The 27,171-nt window shown below is 43.0% G+C and overlaps 1 protein-coding gene across 2 annotated transcripts; it reads left to right on the top strand.

The window, feature by feature from the left end:
- Positions 1 to 265: 265 nt before the first annotated feature.
- LOC109892528 (histone-lysine N-methyltransferase SETD1B-A) lies at positions 266 to 25,854 on the top strand. Of its 2 annotated transcripts, XM_031826388.1 has the most exons (18): positions 266 to 982; positions 1,417 to 1,533; positions 3,770 to 3,924; positions 4,216 to 4,314; positions 4,760 to 5,030; positions 7,112 to 7,233; positions 8,173 to 9,285; positions 10,950 to 11,690; positions 18,469 to 18,648; positions 18,785 to 19,069; positions 19,246 to 19,321; positions 19,435 to 19,851; positions 19,972 to 21,324; positions 21,529 to 21,695; positions 21,867 to 21,992; positions 22,103 to 22,222; positions 22,358 to 22,495; positions 22,626 to 25,854. In XM_031826388.1, exons 3-18 carry the CDS (start codon positions 3,784 to 3,786, stop codon positions 22,797 to 22,799), a joined length of 5,523 nt encoding a protein of 1,840 aa, XP_031682248.1. In that variant the 5' UTR covers positions 266 to 982; positions 1,417 to 1,533; positions 3,770 to 3,783; the 3' UTR covers positions 22,800 to 25,854. The 2 variants fall into 2 exon arrangements, with proteins under 2 accessions (XP_031682248.1, XP_020340705.2); XM_020485116.2 differs by lacking the exons at positions 266 to 982; positions 1,417 to 1,533 and adding an exon at positions 3,315 to 3,599.
- Positions 25,855 to 27,171: the final 1,317 nt, after the last annotated feature.

The following is a 27,171-nucleotide window of genomic DNA, read 5'->3' as shown; positions in this document are numbered from 1 at the left end:
GTGCAATAGGAATTGAGCCCTGCCTGGAAATACAAGCTCCTCTACAGTTGACTAAAACATTTCCGACATGTAGACTATTTCTCTGTTTCTGAAACATAAATTAGGTTGTTTAACCGCTGTGTTGGTCAATCTTAATCGCATGATCAACATAATCCATGGTATATTCATTGCAACTGTAACCAGAAGAGTTCAACTCGAGACACTTTAATACTCAGGAAAACATACATACAGTGTACACACAGAGACAGGTTTGTTCCTATTTTCTCATTTACCTATAGGGTGGATTACATCTTGCTTGTATGACATCTCCTAAAATCTTCGTGTGTAGTTGATCAACACCTCGAAATACAACATCGAATCATTATCTTGAAGGGGAGACAGAGTACGAAGAAGTCTGAAATCCCCTTTGAGTATCCTGGAAGAAATACAGCACTGTTCGAAATCGTTTCTTCTGACCTTATATGGCTGTGTGGGTGCAGTTCTCTCATACATTTGGCAACTGGCCAGATCCTCAGATTACTGATGTTTGCCAAACCCGTTTAAAGTCTATCAACTGTAGCCCTGCAACTAGACGACTGGACTGAATGTGCCATGTTTCTTCGCTCTGTCGTTTCAATTTTGCTGTCGCCTACACTTTTACAAACACACCAATTGAAGTTATATTTCTTGCGCACCATTGATACATTTCCAGTGTGCAAACAGAGACCTGTGTGTGGGAAACTGCAGCTCTTTCTTGCGAATGACTACCTCGCCCAGCAATGGCGAAGCAACTTAACCAACACACAGTGATCTCCTTTGTCTGTGAAGAAGCCATTTTGAAATTGAGAACAACAGCAGACAGAAGCCATTAAACGAAAGTACATATGAAAGGTCGTTTTTGGACAAGGGGGAGCAATGAGAGGTCTACCAGATTAATTTTACCCCTAAAAGCATTTGTTCCCTATAAGACATCTTTCTCTTGGATTACATGTTTTAATGAACTGTAAGTTTATTATTAGCATCTAATTCCAACAACATTTCACAATTTAATGTTACAATATAATAGTTGTTAATGAGATCAATTTAGGCAAATCCCTCTTTGGTGAAACAGTCCTAAAACAATCAAATGTAACATTACTGTTGTTTAGAACTAATACATTGAGACAGATCAAAATCCATTACCTTTAAATGACAAGATTTCCATGGCAGTAGGTTATGTCGTTTAGGTTTATTTTTGATATCTTAAATTTGAGGGTGGGGGATTTGACTGCAATCCTGTCATCAGGAAGAGAGAGGGGAGCTGGTTTGCATACTGCAGTTACTGATGCTGCTTGAAGATTTTCAGCATTTGTTATTCGTTGGTCAAATAGCAGTCAAGACTAAGTCAAAAGCCTTCAATAGACATAGTTTTGGGCTAATTGTTTCCTTCCTTTTTAGGAGTTGCATCCCCACTCATCTTTTAAACCACTATAAGAGGATCCGAAGATGGGAATAAGAATGTTCAATTTCCCCCTGCATTTAGGCCTGATAAATGTATTTCCTCACAATGTTAAGGTAAATATTTTCATTAGAGTTTCATTTTTCATCTGCTTCCAGTTGGATTCAATGTCTATGTAGTGAGCCTTTGAGGATACCAATAAGTGTAGGATTGTGTCTGGAATTCTACAGAAATATAAATATGCCCATGAAGCAACATCAGGTACATTATACCCTCACATTTGTTCTATCTATTGCCCAAATGTATAGCCTACTGCTTACTATGAGCTATTACAAAACATGCATAATTTGACACAGTGCACAAGCCATCATTTGAAAGAAGAATACTTACTGACCTTCATGGTATTAAACGTCTCTGTTGTGTAACTAGATGGTGTACCATGTGAAAGATGAGAAGCAAACACTCTTTAATGTAGAACAAGTAAAGGGGGTTAGTTTGAGTACCAACAGCCAATTTCCAGTTATAAATGATTCAGCAGTTTTGCTAAAGGCCATTTGCTCTCTGGCCTGCTTTATGTGCTGACATTAGATGAGCAAATATACTTAGCCTCTGATGGATATAGTTAAAACAGTATGCAAATTAATGTATTGAAGAGAGTTAACAATTCTACAGACACCATTACTCCAAAATGACCAAGTCAATAAAAATAACAGTATAGTGATACTTTAATAACAATAAATTCACATTTCCTACATATACAAAAGGTAACACAGTTTAACTTACACATGCTATAAATCATACATGGCCATTTACAGTGCAATGTCAACAAAATGCCATTACACAATTTCATTTTACATTTACTGTGCTTTTCTTCATAACAACTTCAAACTACAAGCTGTTTATTCACTATACTTGTTTCTTTTTACTTTAGAATCCAAAATAATTTTATATGGGTGTGCCATGACCTAGTTAGGACAAAGATGGATTCCAAGCAGAGAAGGAAAAAGGTTAAAAATGTCAAAGGGATAACATCCAGTATTTTATCTTCCTTCTTCTCCATCCTGTCAATGGGGAATCATTGTTATTTATCATAGTCCAGAAAGAGATGTGGAAATAAAGTATAAGATCCCTTTTGAAACAAAGGAAACCCATATTGGCCATTGAGTCCCATTTCAGGAAAATGGCTGCTGAGAGCGCGCCCAGCCCCCTCTCTCTGCTCTCTGTTGAAAGATTCCTCAGCTGTGCCTCTAATAGCAGAAGCTAAAATGGTGCTTCACTCCGATTGGCCGGTGGAACTGCTAACGTTAACCAGCCAATTGCCCAAGCACTGCACAAATATCAAGCAATGGATGGCACATCTCCTCAGCCAACATAACACAAAATATCAAAAAGACAATGAAACCGATTAATAATGCAAAACATGTCAGTTAAAATAAACAGTTACCTTAAAATGTACCCATATTTGGCCTTTGAATATTATAAGGGTATTACAGACAATGTGTGTATAGGTTATAATGTAGGCCTAGTCTATAGTCTCAAAATGTATTTAATTTATGTTTTATTTATGTAATATATTGTAAACAGACCCAACATATTTCCTGAGAATTACCCATAAACACAGCTCTAGGGTCAGGTTTACTATCCTAAGGCTAACGTTTTCAATCAGGAATGAAAACGTTATAATGACCCTAGATCTGTGCTTAGACAGAACTTGCATCGACCTATGTCCATCTTGTTTGCTCTTTGAGTAAAAGTAGGCGGTAGATTCAACACTTATTTCATGCCCAATGTGCTAGCTAAAAATACACTATACAACAACTTCTAATATTTACATTTAAATGCAATACATATCTTTATTTATGAATGTGTTGTGTGTTTAAAATGGTCCAATAATATAACAAAATGTACGCATATGTAAAGAACCTCAAATCGAAAGTGCGAATGGTATGAGGGGTAGCGAAGCTCAATACTATTGTGAGAGAGACAGAAACCCCAGACTGGAGGCACAATATGTGTTGGCTCGCAAAAAGGGAGGCAGTATTCTTTGAATCATGTAATGTAATCAGTAAGATAAATTATCTCGCCGTTTGATTATTAAAATAAAGTTCGATCGGACAAAACATGTCCAAGCCAGGGGAAAGAAACAGACTAAACGAAGACCATGGCAGAAAGCAGAGTTCAAGTAAGCTTGCTCTTTTTTTCCTTCCTCTGTAATGTCTGTTTCTGTAACTGGGATACGCTTGTAATCCCCGTTTTCCTCATAGTATTTGCAAAGCTATCGCTACAATGTAACCTAACGAGTCTTTGTGCGCAAGTCTATGTTGTTTTCATCTTCTTGACATTTCTACACAGGTTTGGCAAACGGCATGGACAACCACCATCCCGTTTGCAGTTCGGGGGAGAAACGAAGTCACCATTGTAGAAGTTACAAGTTGATTATTGACCCAGCGTTGAAAAAGGGATCGCACAAATTGTATCGCTATGATGGAACGACTTTTAACATGCCTGTAAGTTATACATCCGTATTCGAAAAGAGAAACACTTAGCTACATTGTTGCAGTGTTTGCCTCACGATTGATACGTTACTTTCTGCACATGACACAGTGCATCAGAAGTGTCACTATCCCGTCGTTAAACGCAGTCAAAGGTTTATCCAAGCAATTCAAATCAACTCTAACCTTTTTCATGACTGTAGTGGTGTCTGGTGTAAACCCCGTCTTGACATATCGGCAATCGGCGCGTCATATTCTTCCTGCTTGTCAGAACTTCTGGAATAGTTACATTTTATCGTTCTACAGAACCCTGGGATGCCACCAGTGGATATCGTCCGAGACCCGAGAATCGGTCGTCTATGGACGAAGTACAAGGAGACGGATCTCCCAGTTCCGAAGTTTAAGGTAGGGTAATCAGTCACACCCCCTCTCAGATCTTAACAAAATGTGCCATGCTTTTTATGTTTTGGGGCTATAGCCTTTTCTAAGGTTCCGAAGTTTAAAGTAGCCTGACACACCCCCTCGACATTGTTGATGGAAGTGTCATGCTTTTTATTTAGGATGTAGTTCTACAGACAGGCAACACATGCTAAGCTATTATCCCTTACAGCATGAACACGTTTTGGATGTTGTATGTCAAGACTATTCTATCGTGGTTATTTGGTTTCTCAAAATGTAAACTGCAGATGTCCAAAAATATTATATTTAATCGGGCATAGGCTACGTGAAAAAAATGTTTGTTGGTCACATTGCAGCCTGGAATTCAGGTTTCAACGGCTACTGGACAAATGTACTGTAGTCTAAATAAATATAACATTCATAATTTAATGTAACTATTTTCTTTCTCCAGATCGATGAATGTTACATCGGCCGCGTGCCTCCCAAGGAGGTGACGTTTGCGAGGCTGAACGATAACATCAGAGAAGGTTTTTTGACTGACATGTGCAAGAAATTTGGGGACATAGAAGAGGTGGAAATTCTATACAATCCGAAGAACAAAAAGCATTTAGGAATAGCCAAAGTTGTTTTTGGAACTGTAAAAGCAGCCAAAGATGCTGTCCAGACTCTTCACAACACGTCAGTTATGGGCAACATCATCCACCTGGAGCTGGATCCCAAAGGTAATACATCTTTACATGGGCTATATATATATGTGAGTATTTATAAATAATGTGCAATTCATTCTCAGTTGTAGAAACAACATTTATGCATAGGTGAAAACTTGATATTTTATTTTTAAAACGTCACTAATTTCATTTTTGGAGGACAACATTTAGTCACGTGTATAGCCTACGTTTACGGTGGTTGCTTGGTAACCAGAGCACTTTCAAATGAATGTAAGTGCGATTTACCCACGAGCCCACGAGCATCAATAGCGTGTGCAAACTACAGAACAGTATTTTCCGAAATGAATAAAGATAAAACGCAGTTTCGTTTGGTTTATTTGATTTATATTCAATTATGGCAGTCATCATTGAATTAGTTATAGCTGTTTAATTATTTATGTGCCTGTAATAAACGCCTATAATACAATTATGCTTGAATTACTTAGGATTTTTTTAACTAATTCTAAAGCAACTTTATAACCGAAATATATATTTCAGCCTATCATTAAACAATATTTTACTTGTTGACGTTGGCTGCATTTTACCATGTTAATATATTTGTCTGTGGCCATTAACATCAGTAATGAAGGACTTTCGCCTATTTCCCCGGATAAATGGAATATCGTGTATCATATTTAGAATTTACTCGTATCATGACGCTGTAAGTTTTTTTGCCCTGTTCAAAATAATTGGGAACTCGGAAATTTCCAACATCAGTGCGTTCACGACAACTGGGAACTCTGGGGTGAAAACGAACTCGACCTGGGAAAAATCGTTTTGAATGGTCATCTTTCTAGAGCTCTGACTTTCCGACCTGAAGATCACTGACCTCATGAGTTCCTAATTGTCTTGGAAGCACCACTATTCTCTTAATCTCTTAAATAGACAGTGGTTCCTCTTACATCAGCAGAGGTTCATAGGGAAAGTGCTCATTGCTGCATTTCATTTAAACTGGTAGCCTATATAATGAGAGGCTGGAGATCAAGCAGAAAATCTAAGGCTTACTGAGTACCAATTTATCATTATAATTTCACCTGCCTGCAATAGTACGCATATATCGTTGACATTGATTTACCTTATGTCGATTTTAAATGTACAATTCAAATTAAATGTCACTAGAGCATCTGCCTTGTGGAAAACTCCACATGCAGAAACTCCTCATTCTGTTTTCAAGTTGTATTTTATTTGATATTTAATAATATACCACACATTATTGTGTATTTATTGCTGTGAATGATGATGTTCTTACACACCTCTAAGGTCAGCCTGGTCTCATAGACTAGACATAACAGTAAATGAAAATCCAGGACACTCAAATTAGTATAATATGCTACTTTTGGTATGGTTACATAAGACAGGAGGTTACTTAAGGCAAAAACGAAAGGATGGGTTGGTTGGGTGTAAAATGTGAAGGTCTAGCAACCCAAAGGTTGCGTGTTTGAACCTCATCACCGACAACATTAGTATTTGAGCTAATTAGCAACTTTGCAACTACTTATTACTTTGCACCTACTTAGCATGTTAGCCACCTAGCTAACGTTAGCCACAACAAGTTGGAATTTGTAACATACCATACGTATTGCAAATTCGTAACATATTGTACGAATTGCATTTGTAACATCATACAAATTGGAATTTGTAACATATATGAATTATCATTCATTATTGCTTCTGTGACAGCATGGGCAGTGCCATTGAGGCAATCTCCATTTTGAAGTCGTACATTTTCTTCACAATTGGCTGATCCTGCCTGATGACCCGGTTGGACATGAATCCAACATGGTCACCAAGAGGGATCAGCCAATGAAGTTGGGAGTCCCACCCAATTGACTACATTAAAATAGTGGACGCCCTCCATTGCGCTGCCCATGCAAATACTGCTTTTTGGCCACTAGAGACCTCTATCATTCTCTATGTTCTTAACATACAGTAAGTATCATACGAAATGAATGATGGACATCCACAAATTTCATACAACCATATCATACAAATTTTAGTGCCCCGGATTTGCATTTACTATGAGTCTAGTTGCTAAGGCTATTGAGAAAAACATTTTTTTTCACTTATTGAACCATATCTTAACCTTATCCATCCAGGTGAGAATCGCCTTAGGTACTTCCAGCTACTGTTGAATGGCACCTTCACCCCTCGGACACTTCCAGTGGGAGGAGAGGAGGCCAGACAAGTGTCCCCTCGTAGCCTTGCAGAGGCTCTTCTGGTAAGACCACCACTTTTATGTTAGATGTTTAGCAGCACTATGTTATGTTGTATTTGAGACAATTTGCAAGTGTTCCAAAACAGGATCGCAGGAAAGGTAAGCGTGTTTAATTTGTCTGAACATTCTATTTGATTTACCTTTTCATGTTTGCATAACTAGTCTTTCTGCAAGGCCAACTGATAGCCAAGGCCCTGGCCTAGTACCTTGAACAGATTGTAAAGTTCTGCGCATAAGCCTGGTTCTCTCAGCTTTAAGGAGCTTTGCATTATTGAAAATGAAAAGTGTCCCATAGTCAACTGCAGACCAGCCAGTATGAGTTTATTGTATGTCATCAGAAAGGTATTTCAGATGAAGACATAGTTAAGTCAGTAGTTTTTCCAGCTTCAAAGGTTTGTTTGGTGAAAAATGTTGCCCCATTCCTGAATCATTGTTACTGTGCTGTACTCCAGTGAGTCTCTGTGACCCCCAGCCAATATAAGCTGACACCCTTATCTCTAATCCAGTTTATTAGTGCAGCAGGTGGTAAAATGGGGCCCAGGAAGGAATGTTGTCTAGAACCTCTGCCTGCCTGCAAAGGAAAGGGGCAGAGCTGTTGTAAGCCTGCCTTTGAGCCATAGCCTTACTGCACAGCTTCTCCTGCAAGCAATACTCGGCTGTCTTCAGCGGTTTGAATGAATGCAAATTGGGAAAAACTACAATCTGACCCTACATCTTTAGATATAATTATTGGCATGTTAATTAGGTTAAATCATAACAGTTGCTGTGTGCTCAAGATGCATGAGGTTGCATTATTTTCCTTTTAAAGCCTGAACTTGATTGTGACATTAAATGGGCAATGTAGCCATGCTGATGGATGTTATATAGGTTTCAGCAGTTGAATGTATGAAGTGCCTTCTGTGAGTGTGTTTCCTAAGCAGAGTTTGGTGTGTCCCTCCCCAGGCCTGTGAGCCCCTGCGCCGGCTCTCTGAAAGCAGCTCGTCTGCTGCAGTGGGAGGCATAGTGACCCCCAGCAGCACCGCCTCCAACACCACCCCTCTGTCCCAGGATACGGCCTACTCTAGCCTAAGGCAAGACACTCCGCAGTCCCAGGGCACCCCTCACACCCCACGCCAGACCAGTACACCCTTCTCTCAGGACTCCAACTATTCCAGCAGGCAGGCCACCCCAGCCTATCAGTCTAGCCGGGTCGAAGGCTCTGGAGGCTACAAGTCTCGCAGACACGAGAGCAAGTTCCAGGATGCCTATAACCGGAGACCGGAGAGGCGTTATGTCCATGGCACTGGGGGATCAGGATCCTCTTCCTACCGAGGCAACTCTGAACAGTCTGCCTTCAAGCAGCACCAACCTACCCCACCTGAACCCCCTCCCTCTGCCTCATCCTTTGCCCACACACCACCTCCCCCTACCAGTGCCAGCTTTAAGTCTGCCTTTTCCCCCTACCAGCAGGCCCCAATGCCCCCTGCGTTCCCCCCCTCAGAATCTCCGTTCCACCAGTCTGTCCAGCGGGAGGCAGAGTACCGGAGGCCCTCCATGGCCCCTGCCACTGACTTCAAGCCAGTCAAGAACAAGCCAGCTACTCCACCCATTCCAGAACCCCCACCTGAACCCAAGGCCCACCCCAGCACACCCCCTGCCCTGACACCAAAGCACTGCCCCCCCTCCCCTGGCACTCCCACCCTGGAGTCAGAGCGAAATAGCCTGGACTCTCGTATTGAGATGCTTCTGAAGGAGAAAAGGACAAAGCTTCCCTTCCTTCCTGGAGGCGACTCATCAGACACTGATGTGCGTATGGTCTGCAGCCCCATCTCCTCCTCTTCCTCTCAGTTGTCCCCCATCCCTCCTTATGGGGGCACCCACACCTCTCGACCCTCTAGCACAGGCCTGGAGGACGTCAGCCCCACGCCCCTGCCTGACTCCGATGATGAGGAGCCCATCCTTGTAACAGGCTCGCTCCTCAAGGGAGTCAGCTCTCCAGACCATCTCCATGGGAAGAACGCCAGTGACTTGAAGGATGGTCGCCTCGGAAACCACACACCCACAGACAAAATGGAGGTAAGAACCAACAGTATCATCCTTACTTTGGGTAGATGCTATGTTTAAAAAGTGGAAGATGGAAACGGGGGAACAGATACTCCATTCCATACATGACACGTTATTGGCCACATTAGTAGTATTGCTGTGGAGATGTCTGCTTGCAGCCGGATCTATTTGGCAGCTATAGAGGGGGCACCGGAAGTAAACAGGCTTCGGTGTCTGATAGTAAGCCTACACTTTCCCTTTTGTTTCATTCTTCTGTCTGTATACTACAAGAGGAAATGGTTTATTCTGGTTTCACAGCAAACAGTGACCGAAACAGTGACAGTTTTTATGGGTCTGTTCCAAACTTGGTGAAGTTATCAACAACATACCGTGAGTGACACAGAACATTAGTGTTTTCCCCCTGCCATCAGAACTAGTTGCCTCATAAAGATATACACTTTATACACTCGTCATGTACTTTGAAATTTGTTTCCATGGTCTTCCTGTTTGAATGGCTTTGTGTTTGCAAGCCATGTATTAATCATTTTGCAATAGATTCAAAGCTCGTAGTTGCTAGTTAATTCTCTACCTGGCACGATAACAAATTTAATCCAAAACTCCAAACTGGGGACATGCATCAGAGAAACATCAAGCAAAGGTTTTAACCTGACCCCAGAAATACTTTTGGAAGTAACTCTTCTGTTGATGTGTAAATGGTTATTTTCCTCATGTTTGGTACTACTCACTTTGTGTAACTAGCCCGTGTCCTGATAATAGGAGGCCCACACCTAGGGCTGTGACTGGGAAACCTGACTCATTCTTCTGTTGGGGAATAGAAAACACTTTCACTTCCTCTTTCTAACACTCATGGGAGGAGTTACCAGGGTGGCTGTTAGCTCCATTCAACACTCAACTCACCACTTCCTGGTTCTGTTGAGCCTGACAATCAGGATCGGCTCACATCCCTGTATATTTTATGTTATCACAAAGCAAACATTTCAATAATATGGGCAGTTTGGCACACACAGGCTGCTCCCCAGGCTTTTTCAGTCTTTGTGGTTTTGATTGTTTTATGAATCCTGATTTCATTGCCACCCAGATATGATTTATCAATGAAAGCTAAGTTGTTACTGAATCTATGACCATAACCTGGTTGTCTGCGATATAGTTTTTTGTGTTAGTTTCACACAGCTATTCAAGAACATTAAATCAGCAGTTGTGTTTTTTTGTAGCCAAGAATCATGTATATATTTGATTATACTTGTACTAACACTTGGGCTGAACGTATTTAGACTTGGCTCATCCTTCAAATAATAATAATTATGATTTTTAAATTTAAAAGTCAATTAAGCAAGTCAATTAAGAGCAAATTCTTATTTACAATGACTGCCTACATCGGCCAAACCTGGTGCAGGTCGGTGTAATTAACTGTTCATGATTTGAAAGATTAGGAAATAACCACATGCTGCTAAATTCTAGTAGTGCCTTTTTAGACACTAATATCAAGGTTAGTGTTAGACAGCCTGGGTTTTGGAATTTAAAGAAGAGGCTGGCAGAGTTTGCTATTTATTATGATATTATAGGGATTTGTAGAGAAGCTAGAACCTTTGCTTATTATGTGGATGCTTCCTATATGACTATCAAGTCATGTAGTGTAGAGAGATGTCCTGACACCTGGTCCTCTCTCTCCCACACAGAGCCATCAGTCCTCTGGGGAAGACATGGAGATCTCGGACGAGGACGACATGCCAGGCACGCCCACGCACGATGGCGACTGTGTCAAGGGAATTGTGGTCAACTCTGCTGTGTCCCCCATGCAGTCCATGCCCCTCCCACCCCCCGGCTTCCCCCCTCTACCCCCTCAAGCGGGCTTCGGTCTTCCACACCACCTCTCTGCTGTCCCAGGTCCACACCTGGCACCTGGAGTTCCACACCCCATGCTGCCTCACCTCTACCCCCATGGCATGGTGCCTATGATGCAGATGGAGCTGATGAGCTGCCTGCCTCAGTGGGGCAGCGTTCACATGTCCTTCCAGATGCAGACCCAAATGCTGAGTCGCATGGCCCAGACCCGGGGTCCCTACCCCTACCCACACTTCATGACCGCAGGAGGGGCGGCTGCAGCCGGGTCAGCAGCCATGCAGTTTGGGGGTCCCTACCCACCCTTGTCAATGAGTAGCACCCCAGCTGCCAGTGCAGGGGGCCACAGGCAGCAACTCTGGCCCCACCCCAGCATGCCCAAGTTCAACCCTGCCGTTCCTCCACCGGGCTACGAGGCTAAGGAAGACCCTCATAAGGCCACTGTGGAAGGGGTGCTGCTGGTCATCGTCAAGGAGCTGAAGGCCATCATGAAGAGGGACCTCAACCGTAAGATGGTGGAGGTGGTGGCCTTTAGGGCCTTTGACGAGTGGTGGGATAAGAAAGAACACTCAGCCAAGGTGAGTCATTCTTCAAAGCAAGCTCCTAACTTGTCTCACTTCAGTCTCATGTGAGCGTGTTTCTCAATTCTGATATTATGTGGAATATTTCATGAAGCACAAATCGAATCCAATTTCTTTGTTGCATGCACATATTTAGCAGATGTTATTACGGGTGTAGCGAAATGCTTACGTTCCTAGCTCCAACAGTGTAGTAATATCTAACAATGCTGACAAGAATGGAATTAATAAATATATAAATATTAGGATGAGCAATGTTGGAGTCCGGAGTATAAATACAGTGCCTTGCGAAAGTATTCGGCCCCCTTGAACTTTGCGACCTTTTGCCACATTTCAGGCTTCAAACATAAAGATATAAAACTGTATTTTTTTGTGAAGAATCAACAACAAGTGGGACACAATCATGAAGTGGAACGACATTTATTGGATATTTCAAACTTTTTTAACAAATCAAAAACTGAAAAATTGGGCGTGCAAAATTATTCAGCCCCCTTAAGTTAATACTTTATAGCGCCACCTTTTGCTGCGATTACAGCTGTAAGTCGCTTGGGGTATGTCTCTATCAGTTTTGCACATCGAGAGACTGACATTTTTTCCCATTCCTCCTTGCAAAACAGCTCAAGCTCAGTGAGGTTGGATGGAGAGCATTTGTGAACAGCAGTTTTCAGTTCTTTCCACAGATTCTCGATTGGATTCAGGTCTGGACTTTAACTTGGCCATTCTAACACCTGGATATGCTTATTTTTGAACCATTCCATTGTAGATTTAGCTTTATGTTTTGGATCATTGTCTTGTTGGAAGACAAATCTCCGTCCCAGTCTCAGGTCTTTTGCAGACTCCATCAGGTTTTCTTCCAGAATGGTCCTGTATTTGGCTCCATCCATCTTCCCATCAATTTTAACCATCTTCCCTGTCCCTGCTGAAGAAAAGCAGGCCCAAACCATGATGCTGCCACCACCATGTTTGACAGTGGGGATGGTGTGTTCAGGGTGACGCGCTGTGTTGCTTTTACGCCAAACATAACGTTTTGCATTGTTGCCAAAATTTCATTCATTTTGGTTTCATCTGACCAAAGCACCTTCTTCCACATGTTTGGTGTGTCTCCCAGGTGGCTTGTGGCAAACTTTAAACAACACTTTTTATGGATATCTTTAAGAAATGGCTTTCTTCTTGCCACTCTTCCATAAAGGCCAGATTTGTGCAATATACGACTGATTGTTGTCCTATGGACAGAGTCTCCCACCTCAGCTGTAGATCTCTGCAGTTCATCCAGAGTGATCATGGGCCTCTTGGCTGCATCTCTGATCAGTCTTCTCCTTGTATGAGCTGAAAGTTTAGAGGGGCGGCCAGGTCTTGGTAGATTTGCAGTGGTCTGATACTCCTTCCATTTCAATATTATCGCTTGCACAGTGCTCCTTGGGATGTTTAAAGCTTGGGAAATCTTTTTGTATCCAAATCCGGCTTTAAACTTCTTCACAACAGTATCTCGGACCTGCCTGGTGTGTTCCTTGTTCTTCATGATGCTCTCTGCGCTTTTAACGGACCTCTGAGACTATCACAGTGCAGGTGCATTTATACGGAGACTTGATTACACACAGGTGGATTGTATTTATCATCATTAGTCATTTAGGTCAACATTGGATCATTCAGAGATCCTCACTGAACTTCTGGAGAGAGTTTGCTGCACTGAAAGTAAAGGGGCTGAATAATTTTGCACGCCCAATTTTTCAGTTTTTGATTTGTTAAAAAAGTTTGAAATATCCAATAAATGTCGTTCCACTTCATGATTGTGTCCCACTTGTTGTTGATTCTTCACAAAAAAATACAGTTTTATATCTTTATGTTTGAAGCCTGAAATGTGGCAAAAGGTCGCAAAGTTCAAGGGGGCCGAATACTTTCGCAAGGCACTGTATATACACAGTACCAGTCAAAAGTTTTAACACACCTACTCATTCAATAGTTTTTCTTTATTTTTTAAATATTTTCTACATTGTAGAATAATAGTGAAGACATCAAAACTATGAAATAACACATAAGGAATCATGTTGTAACCAAAACAAATCAAAATATATTTTAGATTCTTCAAAGTAGCCACCCTTTGCCTTGATGACAGCTTTGCACACTCTTGACGTTCTCTCAACTAGCTTCACCTGGAATGCTTTTCCAACAGTCTTAAAGGAGTTCCCATATGCTGAGCACTTGTTGGCTGCTTTTGCTTCACTCTGCGGTCCAGCTCATCCCAAACCATCTCAATTGGGTGAGGTCGGGTGATTATGGAGGCCAGGTCATCTAATGCAGCACTCCATCACTATCCTTCTTGGTCAAATAGCCCTCATACAGCCTGGAGGTGTGTTGGGTCATCGTCCTGTTGAAAAACTAATGATAGTCCCACTAAGCGCAAACCAGATGGGATGGCATATCGCTGCAGAATGCTGTGGTAACCATGCTGGTTAAGTGTGCCTTGAATTCTAAATAAATCACAGACAGGGTCACCAGCAAAGCACCATCACACAATAACACCTTATCCATGCTTTACAGTGGGAAATACACATGTGGAGATCATCCGTTCACCCACACCGTGTCACACAAAAACATGGTTGGAACCAAAAATCTCCAATTTGGACTCCTGACCAAAGTAAAACTTTCCACTGGTCTAATGTCCATTGCTCGTGTTTCTTGGCCCAAAACAAGTCTCTTCATTTTATTGGTGTCCTTTAGTAGGTGTTTCTTTGCAGCAAATCAACCATGAAGGGCCTGGTTCACACAGTCTCCTCTGAACAGTTGATATTTCGATGTGTCTGTTACTTGAACTCTGAAGCATTTATTTGGGCTGCAATTTCCGAGGTTGGTAAATCTAATGAATTTATCCCCTGCAGCAGAGGTAACTCTGGGTCTTCCATTCCTGTGGTGGTCCTCATGAGAGCCAGTTTCATCATAGTGCTTGATGGTTTTTGCGACTGCACTTGAAGAAACTTTCAAAGTTCTTGAAATGTTCTGTATTGACTGACCTTCATGTCTTAAAGTAATGATGGACTGTCGTTTCTCTTTGCTTATTTGAGCTGTTCATGCCATAATATGGACTTGGTCTTTTGCCAAATAAGGCTATCTTCTGTATACCCCCCTACCTTGTCACAACATAACTGATTGACTCAAACGCAGTAAGAAGGAAAGAAATTCCACAAATGAACTTTTAAGAAGGAACACCTGTTAATTGTAATGCATTCCAGGTGTCTATCTCATGAAGCTGGTTGACAGAATGCAAAGAGTGTGCAAAGCTGTCATCAAGGCAAAGGGTGGCTATTTGAAGAATATAAAATACATTTTGATTTGTTTAACTTTTTTGGTTACTACATGATTCCATATGTGTTATTTCATAGTTTTGATGTCTTCACTATTACACGGAACCCAAACCGGCTGTGCGCGTGCGCCATCGTGTATACATTTATGTTGTCCCCTCACATCAAACGCGATCACGACCCACAGGTTAAAATATCAAAACAAACTCTGAACCAATTACATTCATTTGGGGACAGGTCGAAAAGTATTAAACATTATGGCAATTTAGCTAGTTAGCTTGCACTTCCTAGCTAATTTGTCCTATTTAGCTAGGTTGCTGTTGCTAGCTAATTTGTCCTGGGATATGAACATTGAGGTGTTATTTTACCTGAAATGCACAAGCTCCTCTTCTCCGACAATGAATCCACACATAAAACGGTCAACCGAACTATTTCTAGTCATCTCTCCTCCTTCCAGACTATTCTTCTTGGCAACTTATTGGCATCTAAACTTTCATAGTATTACCACGGCGCCCGACAACACAGTTCATCTTTCAATCAACCACGTGGGTATAACCAATGAGGAGATGGCACGTGGGTATCTGCTTCTATAAACCAATGAGGAGATGGGAGAGGCAGGACTTGCACCGCGATCTGCGTCACAAATAGAACTGACTTCTATTTTAGCCCTTGGCAATGCAGACACTCGCGAGCAGTGTGGGTGCAATAATTGAATACTATAGATTTCTACATTTATTTTGCAACGCTCGCTCACATGATGTGAGCGGTGTAGTCAGGGTATTATTCTACAATGTAGAAAATAGTATAAATAAAGAAACTGTATGTGATGGGATGTATAGAATATTTACTACAGTTGAAATTGGAAGTTTACATACACCTTAGCCAAATATATTTAAACTCAGTTTTTCACAATTCCTGAAATGTAATCCTAGTAAAAAATCCCTGTTTTTGGTCAGTTAGGATCACCACTTTATTTTAAGAATGTGAAATGTTAGAATAATAGTAGAGTGATTTATTTCAGCTTTTATTTATTTTATCACATTCCCAGTGGGTCAGAAGTTTACATACACTCAATTAGTATTTGGTAGCATTGCCTTTAAATTGTTTAACTTGGGTCAAACATTTCACGTAGCCTTTCACAAGCTTCTCATAATAAGTTGGGTGAATTTTGGCCCATTCCTCCTGACAGAGCTGGTGTAACTGAGTCAGGTGTGTAGGCCTCCTTGCTCGCACACACTTTTTCAGTTCTGCCTACACATTTTCTATTGGATTGAGGTCAGGGCTTTGTGATGGCCACTCTAATACCTTGCCTTTGTTGTCCTTAACCCATTTTGCCACAACTTTGGAAGTATGCTTGGGGTCATTGTCCATTTGGAAGACCAATTTGCGACCAAGCTTTAACTTCTTGACTGATGTCTTGAGATGTTGCTTCAATATATCCACATAATTTGCCCTCCTCATGATGCCATCTCTTTTGTGAAGTGCACCAGTCCCTCTGCAGCAAAGCATCCCCACAACATGATGCTGCCACCCCCGTACTTCACAGTTGGGGATGGTGTTCTTCGGCTTGCAAGCATTCCACTGTTTCCTCTAGACATAACAATGGTCATTATGGCCAAACAGTTCTATTTTTGTTTCATCAGACCAGAGGATATTTCTCCAAAAAGTACGATATTTGACCCCATGTGCAGTTGCAAACCGTAGTTAGGCTTTTTTATGGCAGATTTGGAGCAGTGGCTTCTTCCTTGCTGAGCGGCCTTTCAGGTTATGTCGATATAGGACTTGTTTTACTGTGGATATAGATACTTTTGTACCTGCTTCCTCCAGCATCTTCACAAGGTCGTTTGCTGTTGTTCTGGGATTGATTTGCACTTTTCGCACCAAAGTACGTTCATCCCTAGGAGACAGAACACGTCTCCTTCCTGAGTGGTATGACGGCTGTGTGGTCCCATGGTGTTTATACTTGCGTACTATTGTTTGTACAGATGAAGGTGGTACCTTCCGGCCTTTAGAAATTGCTCCCAAGGATGAACCAGACTTGTGGAGGTCTACATTTTTCTTTTGATTTTCCCATGATGTCAAGCAAAGGGTCACTGAGTTTGAAGGTAGGCTTTGAAATAAATCCACAGCTACACCTCCAATTGACTCAAATTATGTCAATTAGCCTATCAGAAGCCATGACATAATTTTCTGGAATTTTCCAAGCTGTTTAAAGGCACAGTCAACTTATAAGTGAAATAATTTGTCTGTAAGCAATTGTTGGAAAAATTACATGCACAAAGTAGATGTCCTGATCGACTTGCCAAAACTATAGTTTGTTAAGAAGAAATTTGTGGAGTGGTTGAAACACTTAGGTTGGAGTCATTAAAACTAGTTTATGTAAACTTCCAACTTCAACTGTATATCTGTAGAATACGTAGGACAGAATAGTGTATATATACAGCAATAGTTAAATAATATTGCATTGACTAAAATACAGTATATACATATGAAATGAGTAAAACAGTATGTAAACATAAGCAAAGTGACCAGTGTTTCATGTCTATGTACATAGGGCAGCAGTCTCTAAGGTGCAGGGTTAAGTAACTGGGTGGTATCTGGTTAGCAACAGTGATTAAGTTCAGGGCAGGATACTGGGTGGAGGCCGGCTAGTGATGGTTATTCAACAGTCGGATGGCCTTGAGCTAGAAGCTGTTTTTCAGTCTCTCGGTCCCAGCTTTGATGCACCTGTACTGACCTCGCCTTCTGGATGATAGCGGGGTGAACAGGCCGTGGCTCGGGAGGTTGATGTCCTTGATGATCTTTTTGGCCTTCCTGTGACATCGGGTGCTGTAGGTGTCCTAGAGGGCAGGCAGTGTGTCTCCGGTAATGCGTTAGGCCGCACCACCCTCTGGAGAGCCCTAAGTTTGCAGGCGGTGCATTTGCCATACCAGCCGGTGACACAGCCCGACAGGATGCTCTCAATGGGCCTGTAAACTTTGGGTTACCTAAAATATACTGTATCTCCCTAAAACTTTATGCTAATGGTAGAATGTGGCCATTGTTGCTTGGATACAAAAGAATGTTTTGGAGAAAGGCCTCATTTAAAACTCCTGGAATGTTTTAAATAAGAAAAGCTCAGATAACCTTGAATTTAACTGTGAAGTTGAATGCACACTAGCTAGATGATGAGTGAAGATTTATTTGAATGTGTTGAAATTATGGACACTGGTGAAAACGAGGTAGGCATATCAGAGCGATATATTTATAGTTTGGTTAATTGAAAGAGTTTGGTTAATTGAAATGAATGAAATATTTGAGTGCAAAGGACAATGCTGTGTTAACTGGCTAGGTTGTCAGAAGTTTTACTTTGCTATTTCACTAACTCTGGATGACAATTTAATTGTCATGACATGACTTTTCTAGCCAAGGATTCTCCTGCATTATTGAGCCAGATATCTAACTTGCTTTCATATGAGTCCATGTTGTTGTTCATCCTCCAGGTGTCCCTGACCCCGGTGAAGGCTGGTGAGGGAAAGGAGGAGGAGAAGGAGAAGCCCAAGCCCAAAGAGACCATGGGCTCCAGTCTACTGGAGAACTGGAACAAGGGTGAGGGCCTTGGCTACGAGGGTATGGGCCTGGGCATCGGCCTCCGAGGAGCCATCCGCCTGCCCTCCTTCAAGGTACCTCCAGACACTTTTAGGATTGACTAAGAATATGTCTAAAGATCTCTGTTACTTTGGAAAATAGTTATAGAATTTTATGTTTGGCAAAGTGCATTTGCCACAAATCCATGGGAGAGTGTTTGTGTGTGTTCAGGTGAAGAGGAAGGACCCTCCTGATGCTGCCTCCACTGGGGACACTAAGCGAGCGCGGCCCTCCACGCCGGTGGATGATGAGCTTGAGGACATAGCAGAGCTCCCAGAAGATGTGGCCAGGGTGGACGAGGACAGCGCAGCTTCTCGGAGACGACATGCCCGGCCACTGGAGCTGGACAGTGAGGGAGAGGAGAAGGTAGAGACCTCTGGAAAGGAGGAGTCCCTCTCCGACAGGGAGGAGGAGCCTGACGAGACGGAGGTCTCTGACAGGTTGTCATCGGCCAAGGTGAGCTGTCAGTCAAATTACCTAAAAATGGCCTAGAATGGGAGATGAAGTGTTGTGTTGACCACTACAACCTTCAACAGGTGCTTCATCCCATTGGGAGAAGGCAACCTGAGGCATCATACTGTAGAACCATTTTTTTAATAAGAGCTTTTAACCTCTGGAATTGAACCTTGCAGGAGAGTGAAGAGGATGAGGACGAAGATGAGGCTGCCTCATCCAGTGACGGTGAATCATCTGAGTCGTCGGATGAGGGTAAATACACGCTGATGTCAATGACCGTAGTTAGTTATTTGGTTCTCTGTGTGTAAACGCTGCCTCTGTAATTGTCCTATCTTTGTGTTTCTTTCTCCTCCTCACTCCTTCAGAACTTGCCAGTTCTGCATCCTCTAAAGTCGACTCTGACTCCTCTGCGACTGGGGACTCCTCCGAATATGATTCCAGTTCAGAGGAGGAGGCAGAGGAGGAAGAGGAGGAGGAGGTGGCGGTAGATGTGGAGAGTCTACCGGATAAAGACGAGGACCATGTTCGGACTTCTTCGTCCTCCTCCTCTTCGGCGTCCTCATCTGAGCAGGAGGTGGAGCCCAAGGCCCCCAGCACGCCCCTAGTTCCTCCCCCAGAGGACGAGCCCTCAGAGCTGGCTGGTTTAGATGAGGACCAGAGGCCTAGGGAGGGGCTGAAGCTCAAGCCCAACCACAGAGCCCTCAGTGAGGGGGAGGAGGCAGCGGAGCCTGGCCGGACCAGCCTGGAGGATCTCCGGCCCCCTTCACCCAAAGGAGTCCCAGGTCTTAACCCTCTCCTATTACCTAACCACAGAAGCTTCATGTTTCAGTTTCCATTTCAGATGTTGCACTGCATATTGCTTTTAACTGACAGTTTGTCTTGGCATGTTGGTTGTCTTTCAGCTGAGGAGCCAGACATTGACCTGGGAGTCGCCATCCCTGTATTTAAGATGGATCTCCAGGACGATGTTACTAACCTGCGGCCGCCCACGCCAACAGGCTCCCTGGCTGACAGCGACCAGGACACTCGACCCAAGGCCCACACAGAGGACGAGGATCTCCCCTGTACGCCAGGTAGAGGAGCTCCTGCATCCCTGGAGCCCAACACAGCCCTCCCTAGATCCCTAGTAGTCCCATCTATGCACCTTCCCCCTACCCCGGCCATGGAGGGCCACTCCCTCCTGCTGCCTCCTCCCGGCCCCCTGCCGGACCTCCCCCTCTCATTTCGGGCCAGGCTGTCCACAGACGAGGATGTGCCCCGCACTCCTGGCAGGGACCTGATGGTCCGGGCAAGGGGCCTGGATAAGTCCCAGAATAGCACAGAGAACGTGCCCGTCACACCTGACAGTGATGCTCCTCTGACTGGCAGCAGCCTGGCCAGCCTCAGCTCTCCCCGCATATCCGGCAGCCCCTTCTCCTACCCTGCCCAGTCTCCTGTCCTGAGTGCAGGTATCCCCCGAACCCCCGGCAGAGATCTGACCTTCACTCCTGTCTTCCCAGACCACACAGCCCTGGCTGTTGGCCTGCCCATCCACTGGAAAGCCTCTTCAGAAAGCCCACTGTTCAAGGAGCCTCCACTCAGCACCCTGGCCAACCAGACCCTGCCCCCCGACTCCCTCCAGGGAGAGGCCTTAACCAGCGTGCCAAAAGACCTACCTGCTGTCCCAGTCTTAGACCTCCCCGTGCCCCCTGATGCAACCCCACCTAAGAGGAAGCCTGGGCGACCCAAGAGTAAAAAGGCTGCAGCACTGACCTCTCCTCAGACTGAGTTTATGGAGCTCTTGGTGACTCCCACCTCCATGCCCCGATCGTTGCCTCATGATGCCCAGCTCAGAGAGTTCTCTGCAGACATGGATGCTGCAGCCGCTCTTCCTGACATCCCCAGCCGCGCTGGGCTAGACTCATCCACGGTGGGCCTGGACTTCAGGGAAGGGGAGACAAAGCTGCATGTGGTTTTGCCCCCTGACGACCAGTTCCTCCCCTATGAAGAAGAGGGGCACTTGCAGAAGCCTGCCCGTAAGGTGCGGCGAGGGTGGGAAGAGCTACTGCTGGCCAGCCACTCCCCCGTGACCACACCGCCGTGGCCCCACTACTCTCCTCGCTCAGAGTTTGAGGAGATGACCATCCTGTACGACATCTGGAACGATGGCATCGATGAGGAGGACATCCGGCACCTGCAGGTCACCTACGACAAGATGCTGCAGCAGGACAACGGCAACGACTGGCTCAACGACACGCTGTGGGTCCAGCACCCTCATATCCTTTACTACTGGCCGTTACTAATATTTCTGCCAGTTAACTGCTAGTGCATTACTAAGTGCTGTTCCTTTAGTGTCCCTTTGTTACTGGTCTTTTAGTTTTGCTCAGTCATCATGCATTAGAAATGCTTGCTTATGGTTTTGCCAACACAAGGTCTTACCTTCTCCAAAAGCCTTTTTATTCCCTTGACTCCTCCTGTACCTACCAACATCCCGGCGGTGAAGAGGAAGAGGAGGGACGATGGCATGAGGGATCACATGACTGGCTGTGCCCGTAGCGAGGGCTACTACAAGATTGACAAGAAGGACAAGATCAAATACCTCAACAGCAACAAGCACCTACTGGAGGAGGGGCCTGTAGACATGCAGGTGGGTTTTAGCAGACAGTGGGCTGGTGGGCTTGAGTTCAAATCATCAATGGTGTCTCTGTTTATCTGTTTGTGTCTTGATGGGTCTGTGTTTGTCTTAAGGTGAAGTAGGAGCTTGTGGAGTAGAAGCTCATCTCTTTCTCTCCCTTCCTCCATCTCTCTCTCTCTGCAGGGCATGAGTATTCCCGCACAGCCCCTAGTCTCCACCAGAGCTGGCTCTGAGCGGAGGTCTGAACAGCGCCGCCTGCTGTCCTCTTTCAGCTGTGACAGCGACCTGCTCAAGTTTAACCAGCTGAAGGTACCCAAGGCCAAACACAACCCATACACAACTACTGTTATTTTACACTGTACGTGTGTCAATGCAATACTGTGTCACTTCAATTTGTTCTTTTTAACACTCTTCCCCAGTTCCGTAAGAAGAAGATTCGGTTCTGTAAGTCGCACATCCACGACTGGGGCTTGTTCGCAATGGAGCCAATTGCTGCTGATGAGATGGTGATTGAGTATGTGGGGCAGAACATCAGACAGGTGAGTAGAACAGGTTATGTACAGATGGGAAGCATTCTACAAATGATCCAACACCACTAACATGCACTTTGTGCTGGCTGCAAAGCATCATGCCATACAGGTGAGTGTTATAAACCCATCCAATCCTGTGTCTAGGTGATTGCTGACATGAGGGAGAAACGTTACGAGGACGAGGGCATCGGAAGCAGCTACATGTTCCGTGTGGACCATGACACCATCATAGACGCTACCAAGTGTGGCAACTTCGCGCGCTTCATCAACCACAGCTGCAATGTAAGTGTCTCTTCTCCTCTCAAGAGCTGGAGCAAATCGTAATCAAGTCCATGCCAATGAATCGACCCAGTTTCACAGTGCTAGGATAGCAAACACATGGATGCTAACACCACTGTGTTTTTCTTCTCAGCCCAACTGCTACGCCAAGGTGATCACAGTGGAGTCACAGAAAAAGATTGTCATCTACTCCCGACAACCCATCAATGTCAACGAGGAGATCACCTACGATTACAAGTTCCCCATCGAGGATGAGAAGATCCCCTGCTTGTGTGGGGCAGAGAACTGTAGGGGAACGTTGAACTAACGTTAGTCCCTGGCCAAGGGGAAACTCCGGTAAAACAACAAGCACTGTCCCAACAAACGTTGTCCCCATTCCCTGGACACACACACAGAGACGCCATGCTAAAAACACACGGACAGAAGAGGAGTGGTGGAAGAACCAGGGATGAAAACCAACCCATCGTCTGGCTACAGTGCAGCTACCTGTCTGGGACTCTTTTTATACGCACAGATATTAACTCAAGATTGTTTACGATTCCAGGTGCTCTTTAAAACAGAACTAAACATGGGTTTTCTAATAGTCTCCCAGTGACCCTTGAATTTTCACAATGCTGTACCATCTGGCTTCCTGGTGCAGCACTCTTAATTGTCCCTCTTCCATTCAGCATGGTTCCCCCTTTCTGGTCTTAGCTTGTACAGTTTTACCTAGTCTTTTCATAAGCTTTATGGAGACCACGTGGTATGTAACCCCCCCCCCCCCCCCCCCCCCCCCCCCCACACACACACACACACCTACATTAAGCTGCTCATTGATACTGTTGACATTCACAATGAAAACCCTTGTCGCTGTGGGAGGGAAACAGCCTCCCCACGGGAGACGACACTATTTTCACCATGTGGTGGTCATAGTGGCACAGACAGGAAGTAGGATTGGGGCCCTGAGAAATGGGTTTGCTGCCCAAGGAGAAGCCTGCGTGGATGCCTTCACTTGCTTAACACCCCTTTGTTTTTATAGTAAATGCAGAAAACATTTATCATTTAAGCTACAGAATGGTTATCAATTCACAAACGTGGATATCACTGGAGATGAATCCACACCTGCTCATACCAGCAAATAATATAGAGTATGCTGCTCTCTGTTACTTTATGCAAAATCAAGGAATATGCTTTCAGAAATTTACAAATGTTATTAAGGTTTATTCCAGTAGTTTTTCCATAATTTCTGTTGTCACTCTTCTTACCGTCTTGTCTTCCCCAAAAACACTACATGCTGCCCTCTGTAGGTCATATTGTGGAAACAGTGAATGGGGAAAAGAACGCAAGATGGGTACCGCAGAAATGTATTTACACAGTTGAACCTTTACATTGTAATGTAGTATATTGTTTCCAAAAGCGACCATAGGCACATAATTCCTTCCATAACAAAGTTAGTTATCACTGCACAGTGAGACTGCTGATCGAAGTATACAGATTTTATTGAAATGCTTTGACTTTATGATGCCTTCTCATCTCCAACATGACATCCATCCACAACAGACTGCGTGTTGAGGTTCACATGTAGAAGGGTTAGAAAACGGATTCCCCATTTAAAAGACTGCCTGTCCTAGGAAATAGTTCAGATCAGTACAGCTGTACAGAACAGAATAGCGATTCAAACTACTTTTAGGTTTGCATACTTTTCTTCCTGAAGCTCATCCAATGCTGTCGGGAAACCAAACCGATCCCCACTGCATTTCCAGTGTTATATCTTGAGAAAAGCATTTATTCAATGCGCTATAAAGATGACAACATGACAATAATAGTAAATATAGGTGAAACCTTTATAAATGGAACTCCAATGTTCTCTATGAAAGCACACTGACTGCAATTAACAGGAATTATTTACATCATAGAGACTTTGACAAAAGCCTTGGATTGGGGTGTGGCTAGAAAACAAGTCAGTTTATGAATTGAAGTTTATTGTAAGTGCCATATCCATGTGTACTCGTCTGGGGTGTTCATGACTACAAGGCAAGAGTGTTTCTGAAAGCTGCCGCTTGCAACTGTGTTAATGCGCATGCACTTATGAAATGCTGTCTATTTTCACCCGTGTGAATGTGTTTTGTATTGTGTAACATGAATGTGTGTTGTTTTCCCTCACTGTTTGGTGGTGTTGATGACCGGTTTAGGTGTCCTCACCTCATGGTGCTTTATCAGCCCTCACTGTACAGATAGCTCAGTATTCTACTCACCATACAGAAAGAAGTGTTTCCAATCTAAAACAATTCATCAGACCTCGCTCTATCAAATCATCACCACACTAACAACCCCAAGCTCCAATCTTCTGTTTGTGTATGTTTGTCACGTGGTTATTGTCTCTTGTCATTCAGTTTCATGAATCATTAATGTTTGTGAATGCACTAGAGGCTTGCACTTCTGCTTACGCCCTCCTAGCCAATCAGAACTCTGAAGACCAAGTCATTCATTGCTTCTCATTCAGTTGGATAGCTTATACATTTGTTTAACAACCATGATGTTTATATTGTACAGGATCACTTGTATAGAAGACCTGAATTTTTTTTTCTACACATGGAGAATATGTAATGATGCATCTTTTATTTTTTAAACAAAAAAGACTGAGTATTTAATGTTGTATTTTCAGGGATCAGTAAAAAAAAGAAAGTAAGTAATCTGTAAAAAAAAAAAATTTCAAGGGTTGAATTGTTTATTTAAAGTAAAGGTGCATCTTGTACAGAAAAAAAGATCTCCACTTCCCTTTGAAAGATTGTTTCTTGTAGAAACGTCTTCATTTTCTCTGCCCATTTCTTTTGTAATCTTAAAATATATAAATACTTTAACTGTGAATATATATATATATATATATATATTTTTGTTCCTGGGGATTTGCTACAGAAATACAACTCTGAGAGATCTGTGTCAGACAGAGCTGGTGAATGTGGAGCTGGTGGCAGTATTTTCAGCTTGTGTCAAGCTTTATTTTTATTTTCTGTTGTAAATTCTATGAAAACTTGTTTGCAGTGTGGAGAATGGGAAAAAAGCATTATGGTGCAGAAATGGCATAGGAATAGGGTGGAATCACCAGCCTGTTTCTCATGTCTATTACACAAAATGTATGAAAAAGAATAATGGGAAATAAAGGCATTTTTTTTTTCAAACGATTACGAGTTAATTGAACTAAACTGAATACATTACATTTCAGTGTTTGGACAGAGCAATAACTGGATGATCCAGTTTCATGTACAGTAAACTGACACAGGATGTTGGATAGAGGTTCCTTCATGTTAGAAACCTCAATGGAGAACACATGTATAACTTCACCCATGATGAGCAACATGAATAAACCAACATTCAGAAATGGGGAGACGCTGTCCTTGTCTGTGTCAGTGTGTCGGCTACAGTTTAGTTCAGGACCAAACTATGTGATTTCTCCCCCATTTCAAGCAGTCAGGCAGTGTCAATCAGGATGCTAGGGACTTTGACTGAGTATGCCATCAGTCACTTTATATTATCAATAGCATCAAGGTATGGTCAGTAAAGAACATTAATACAAATTCAATTTTATTGGTCACATGCACCGAATACAACAGGTGTAGACTTCACAGTGAAATGCTTACTTACCAACATTGCAGAGTTAAAAATACATATTTGCTAAATAAAAGGAAATAGTAAAACAAAAACAAGGAGGCTATATACAAGGAGTACCCATACCCAGTCAAGGTGCAGGGGTACATTCTTATCTTCCATGACATAATACACGTTTACCTACACTACCGTTCAAAAGTTTGGGGTCACTTAGAAATGTCCTTGTTTTTGAAAGAATCAGCACCAATCACTCCTGTGTTCCAATGGCACTTCGTGTTAGCTAATATGTTTATCATTTTAATCAGAATAACAGTTTTCAGCTGTGCTAACATAATTGCAAAAGGGTTTTCTAATGATCAATTAGCTTTTTAAGATGATAAACTCATATTAGCTAACACAACGTGCCATTGGAACACAGGAGTGATTGTTGCTGATATTGGGCCTCTACGCCTATGTAGATATTCCATTAAAAAAACTACCGTTTCCAGCTACAATAGTCATTTACAACATTAACAATGTCTACACTGTATTTCTGAGCCACTTGATGTTATTTTAATGGACAAAATAATGTGCTTTTCTTTCAAAAACAAGGACATTTCTAAGTGGTATAAACTTTTGAACGGTAGTGTACCTTGTAAAATATAAAGGACATTTAAAACAAACCTGTTACCAGTGTGAGAACCTGTAATAAGCAGGAAATCATTTTCCAATAAACAAGCACAGCACCTCAATAGGTAGAGGCAGGGGGTTGGGTTCTGTGCAAATGCCAAGCTTAAAAAGGACTGGGAAAGTGAATGTCAAGCTTTTTTACCCTTCAGTTTGGTCAGTGGAGTGTGTCATTGCCAGTGGTCTTTAATGACAAATGTCACATAACAGGACATTGATGCGAGGAGAGCATGGCATCTCACAGCTGAGCACAAATGCCCTCAAAAGGTAAGGTCAATCCTTTTTTTTTTTAATAATAAAAACAATTAACAAGTTAAAATGTACAGTATCTGAGTGAAACGTTAGCACTCTTCATTTTTCCAATGTATTTGTGTACTATATATATCCTTGCCAAGTGGTCTGCCTCTAAAAGGGCACCTGTCGAAGGA

Source organism: Oncorhynchus kisutch, linkage group LG6 (genome assembly GCF_002021735.2).
Source record: "Oncorhynchus kisutch isolate 150728-3 linkage group LG6, Okis_V2, whole genome shotgun sequence".
Lineage (NCBI taxonomy): Eukaryota > Metazoa > Chordata > Actinopteri > Salmoniformes > Salmonidae > Oncorhynchus > Oncorhynchus kisutch.
Note: the sequence above shows the minus strand (reverse complement) of the source record. Positions and strands in the feature narration are given on the sequence as shown.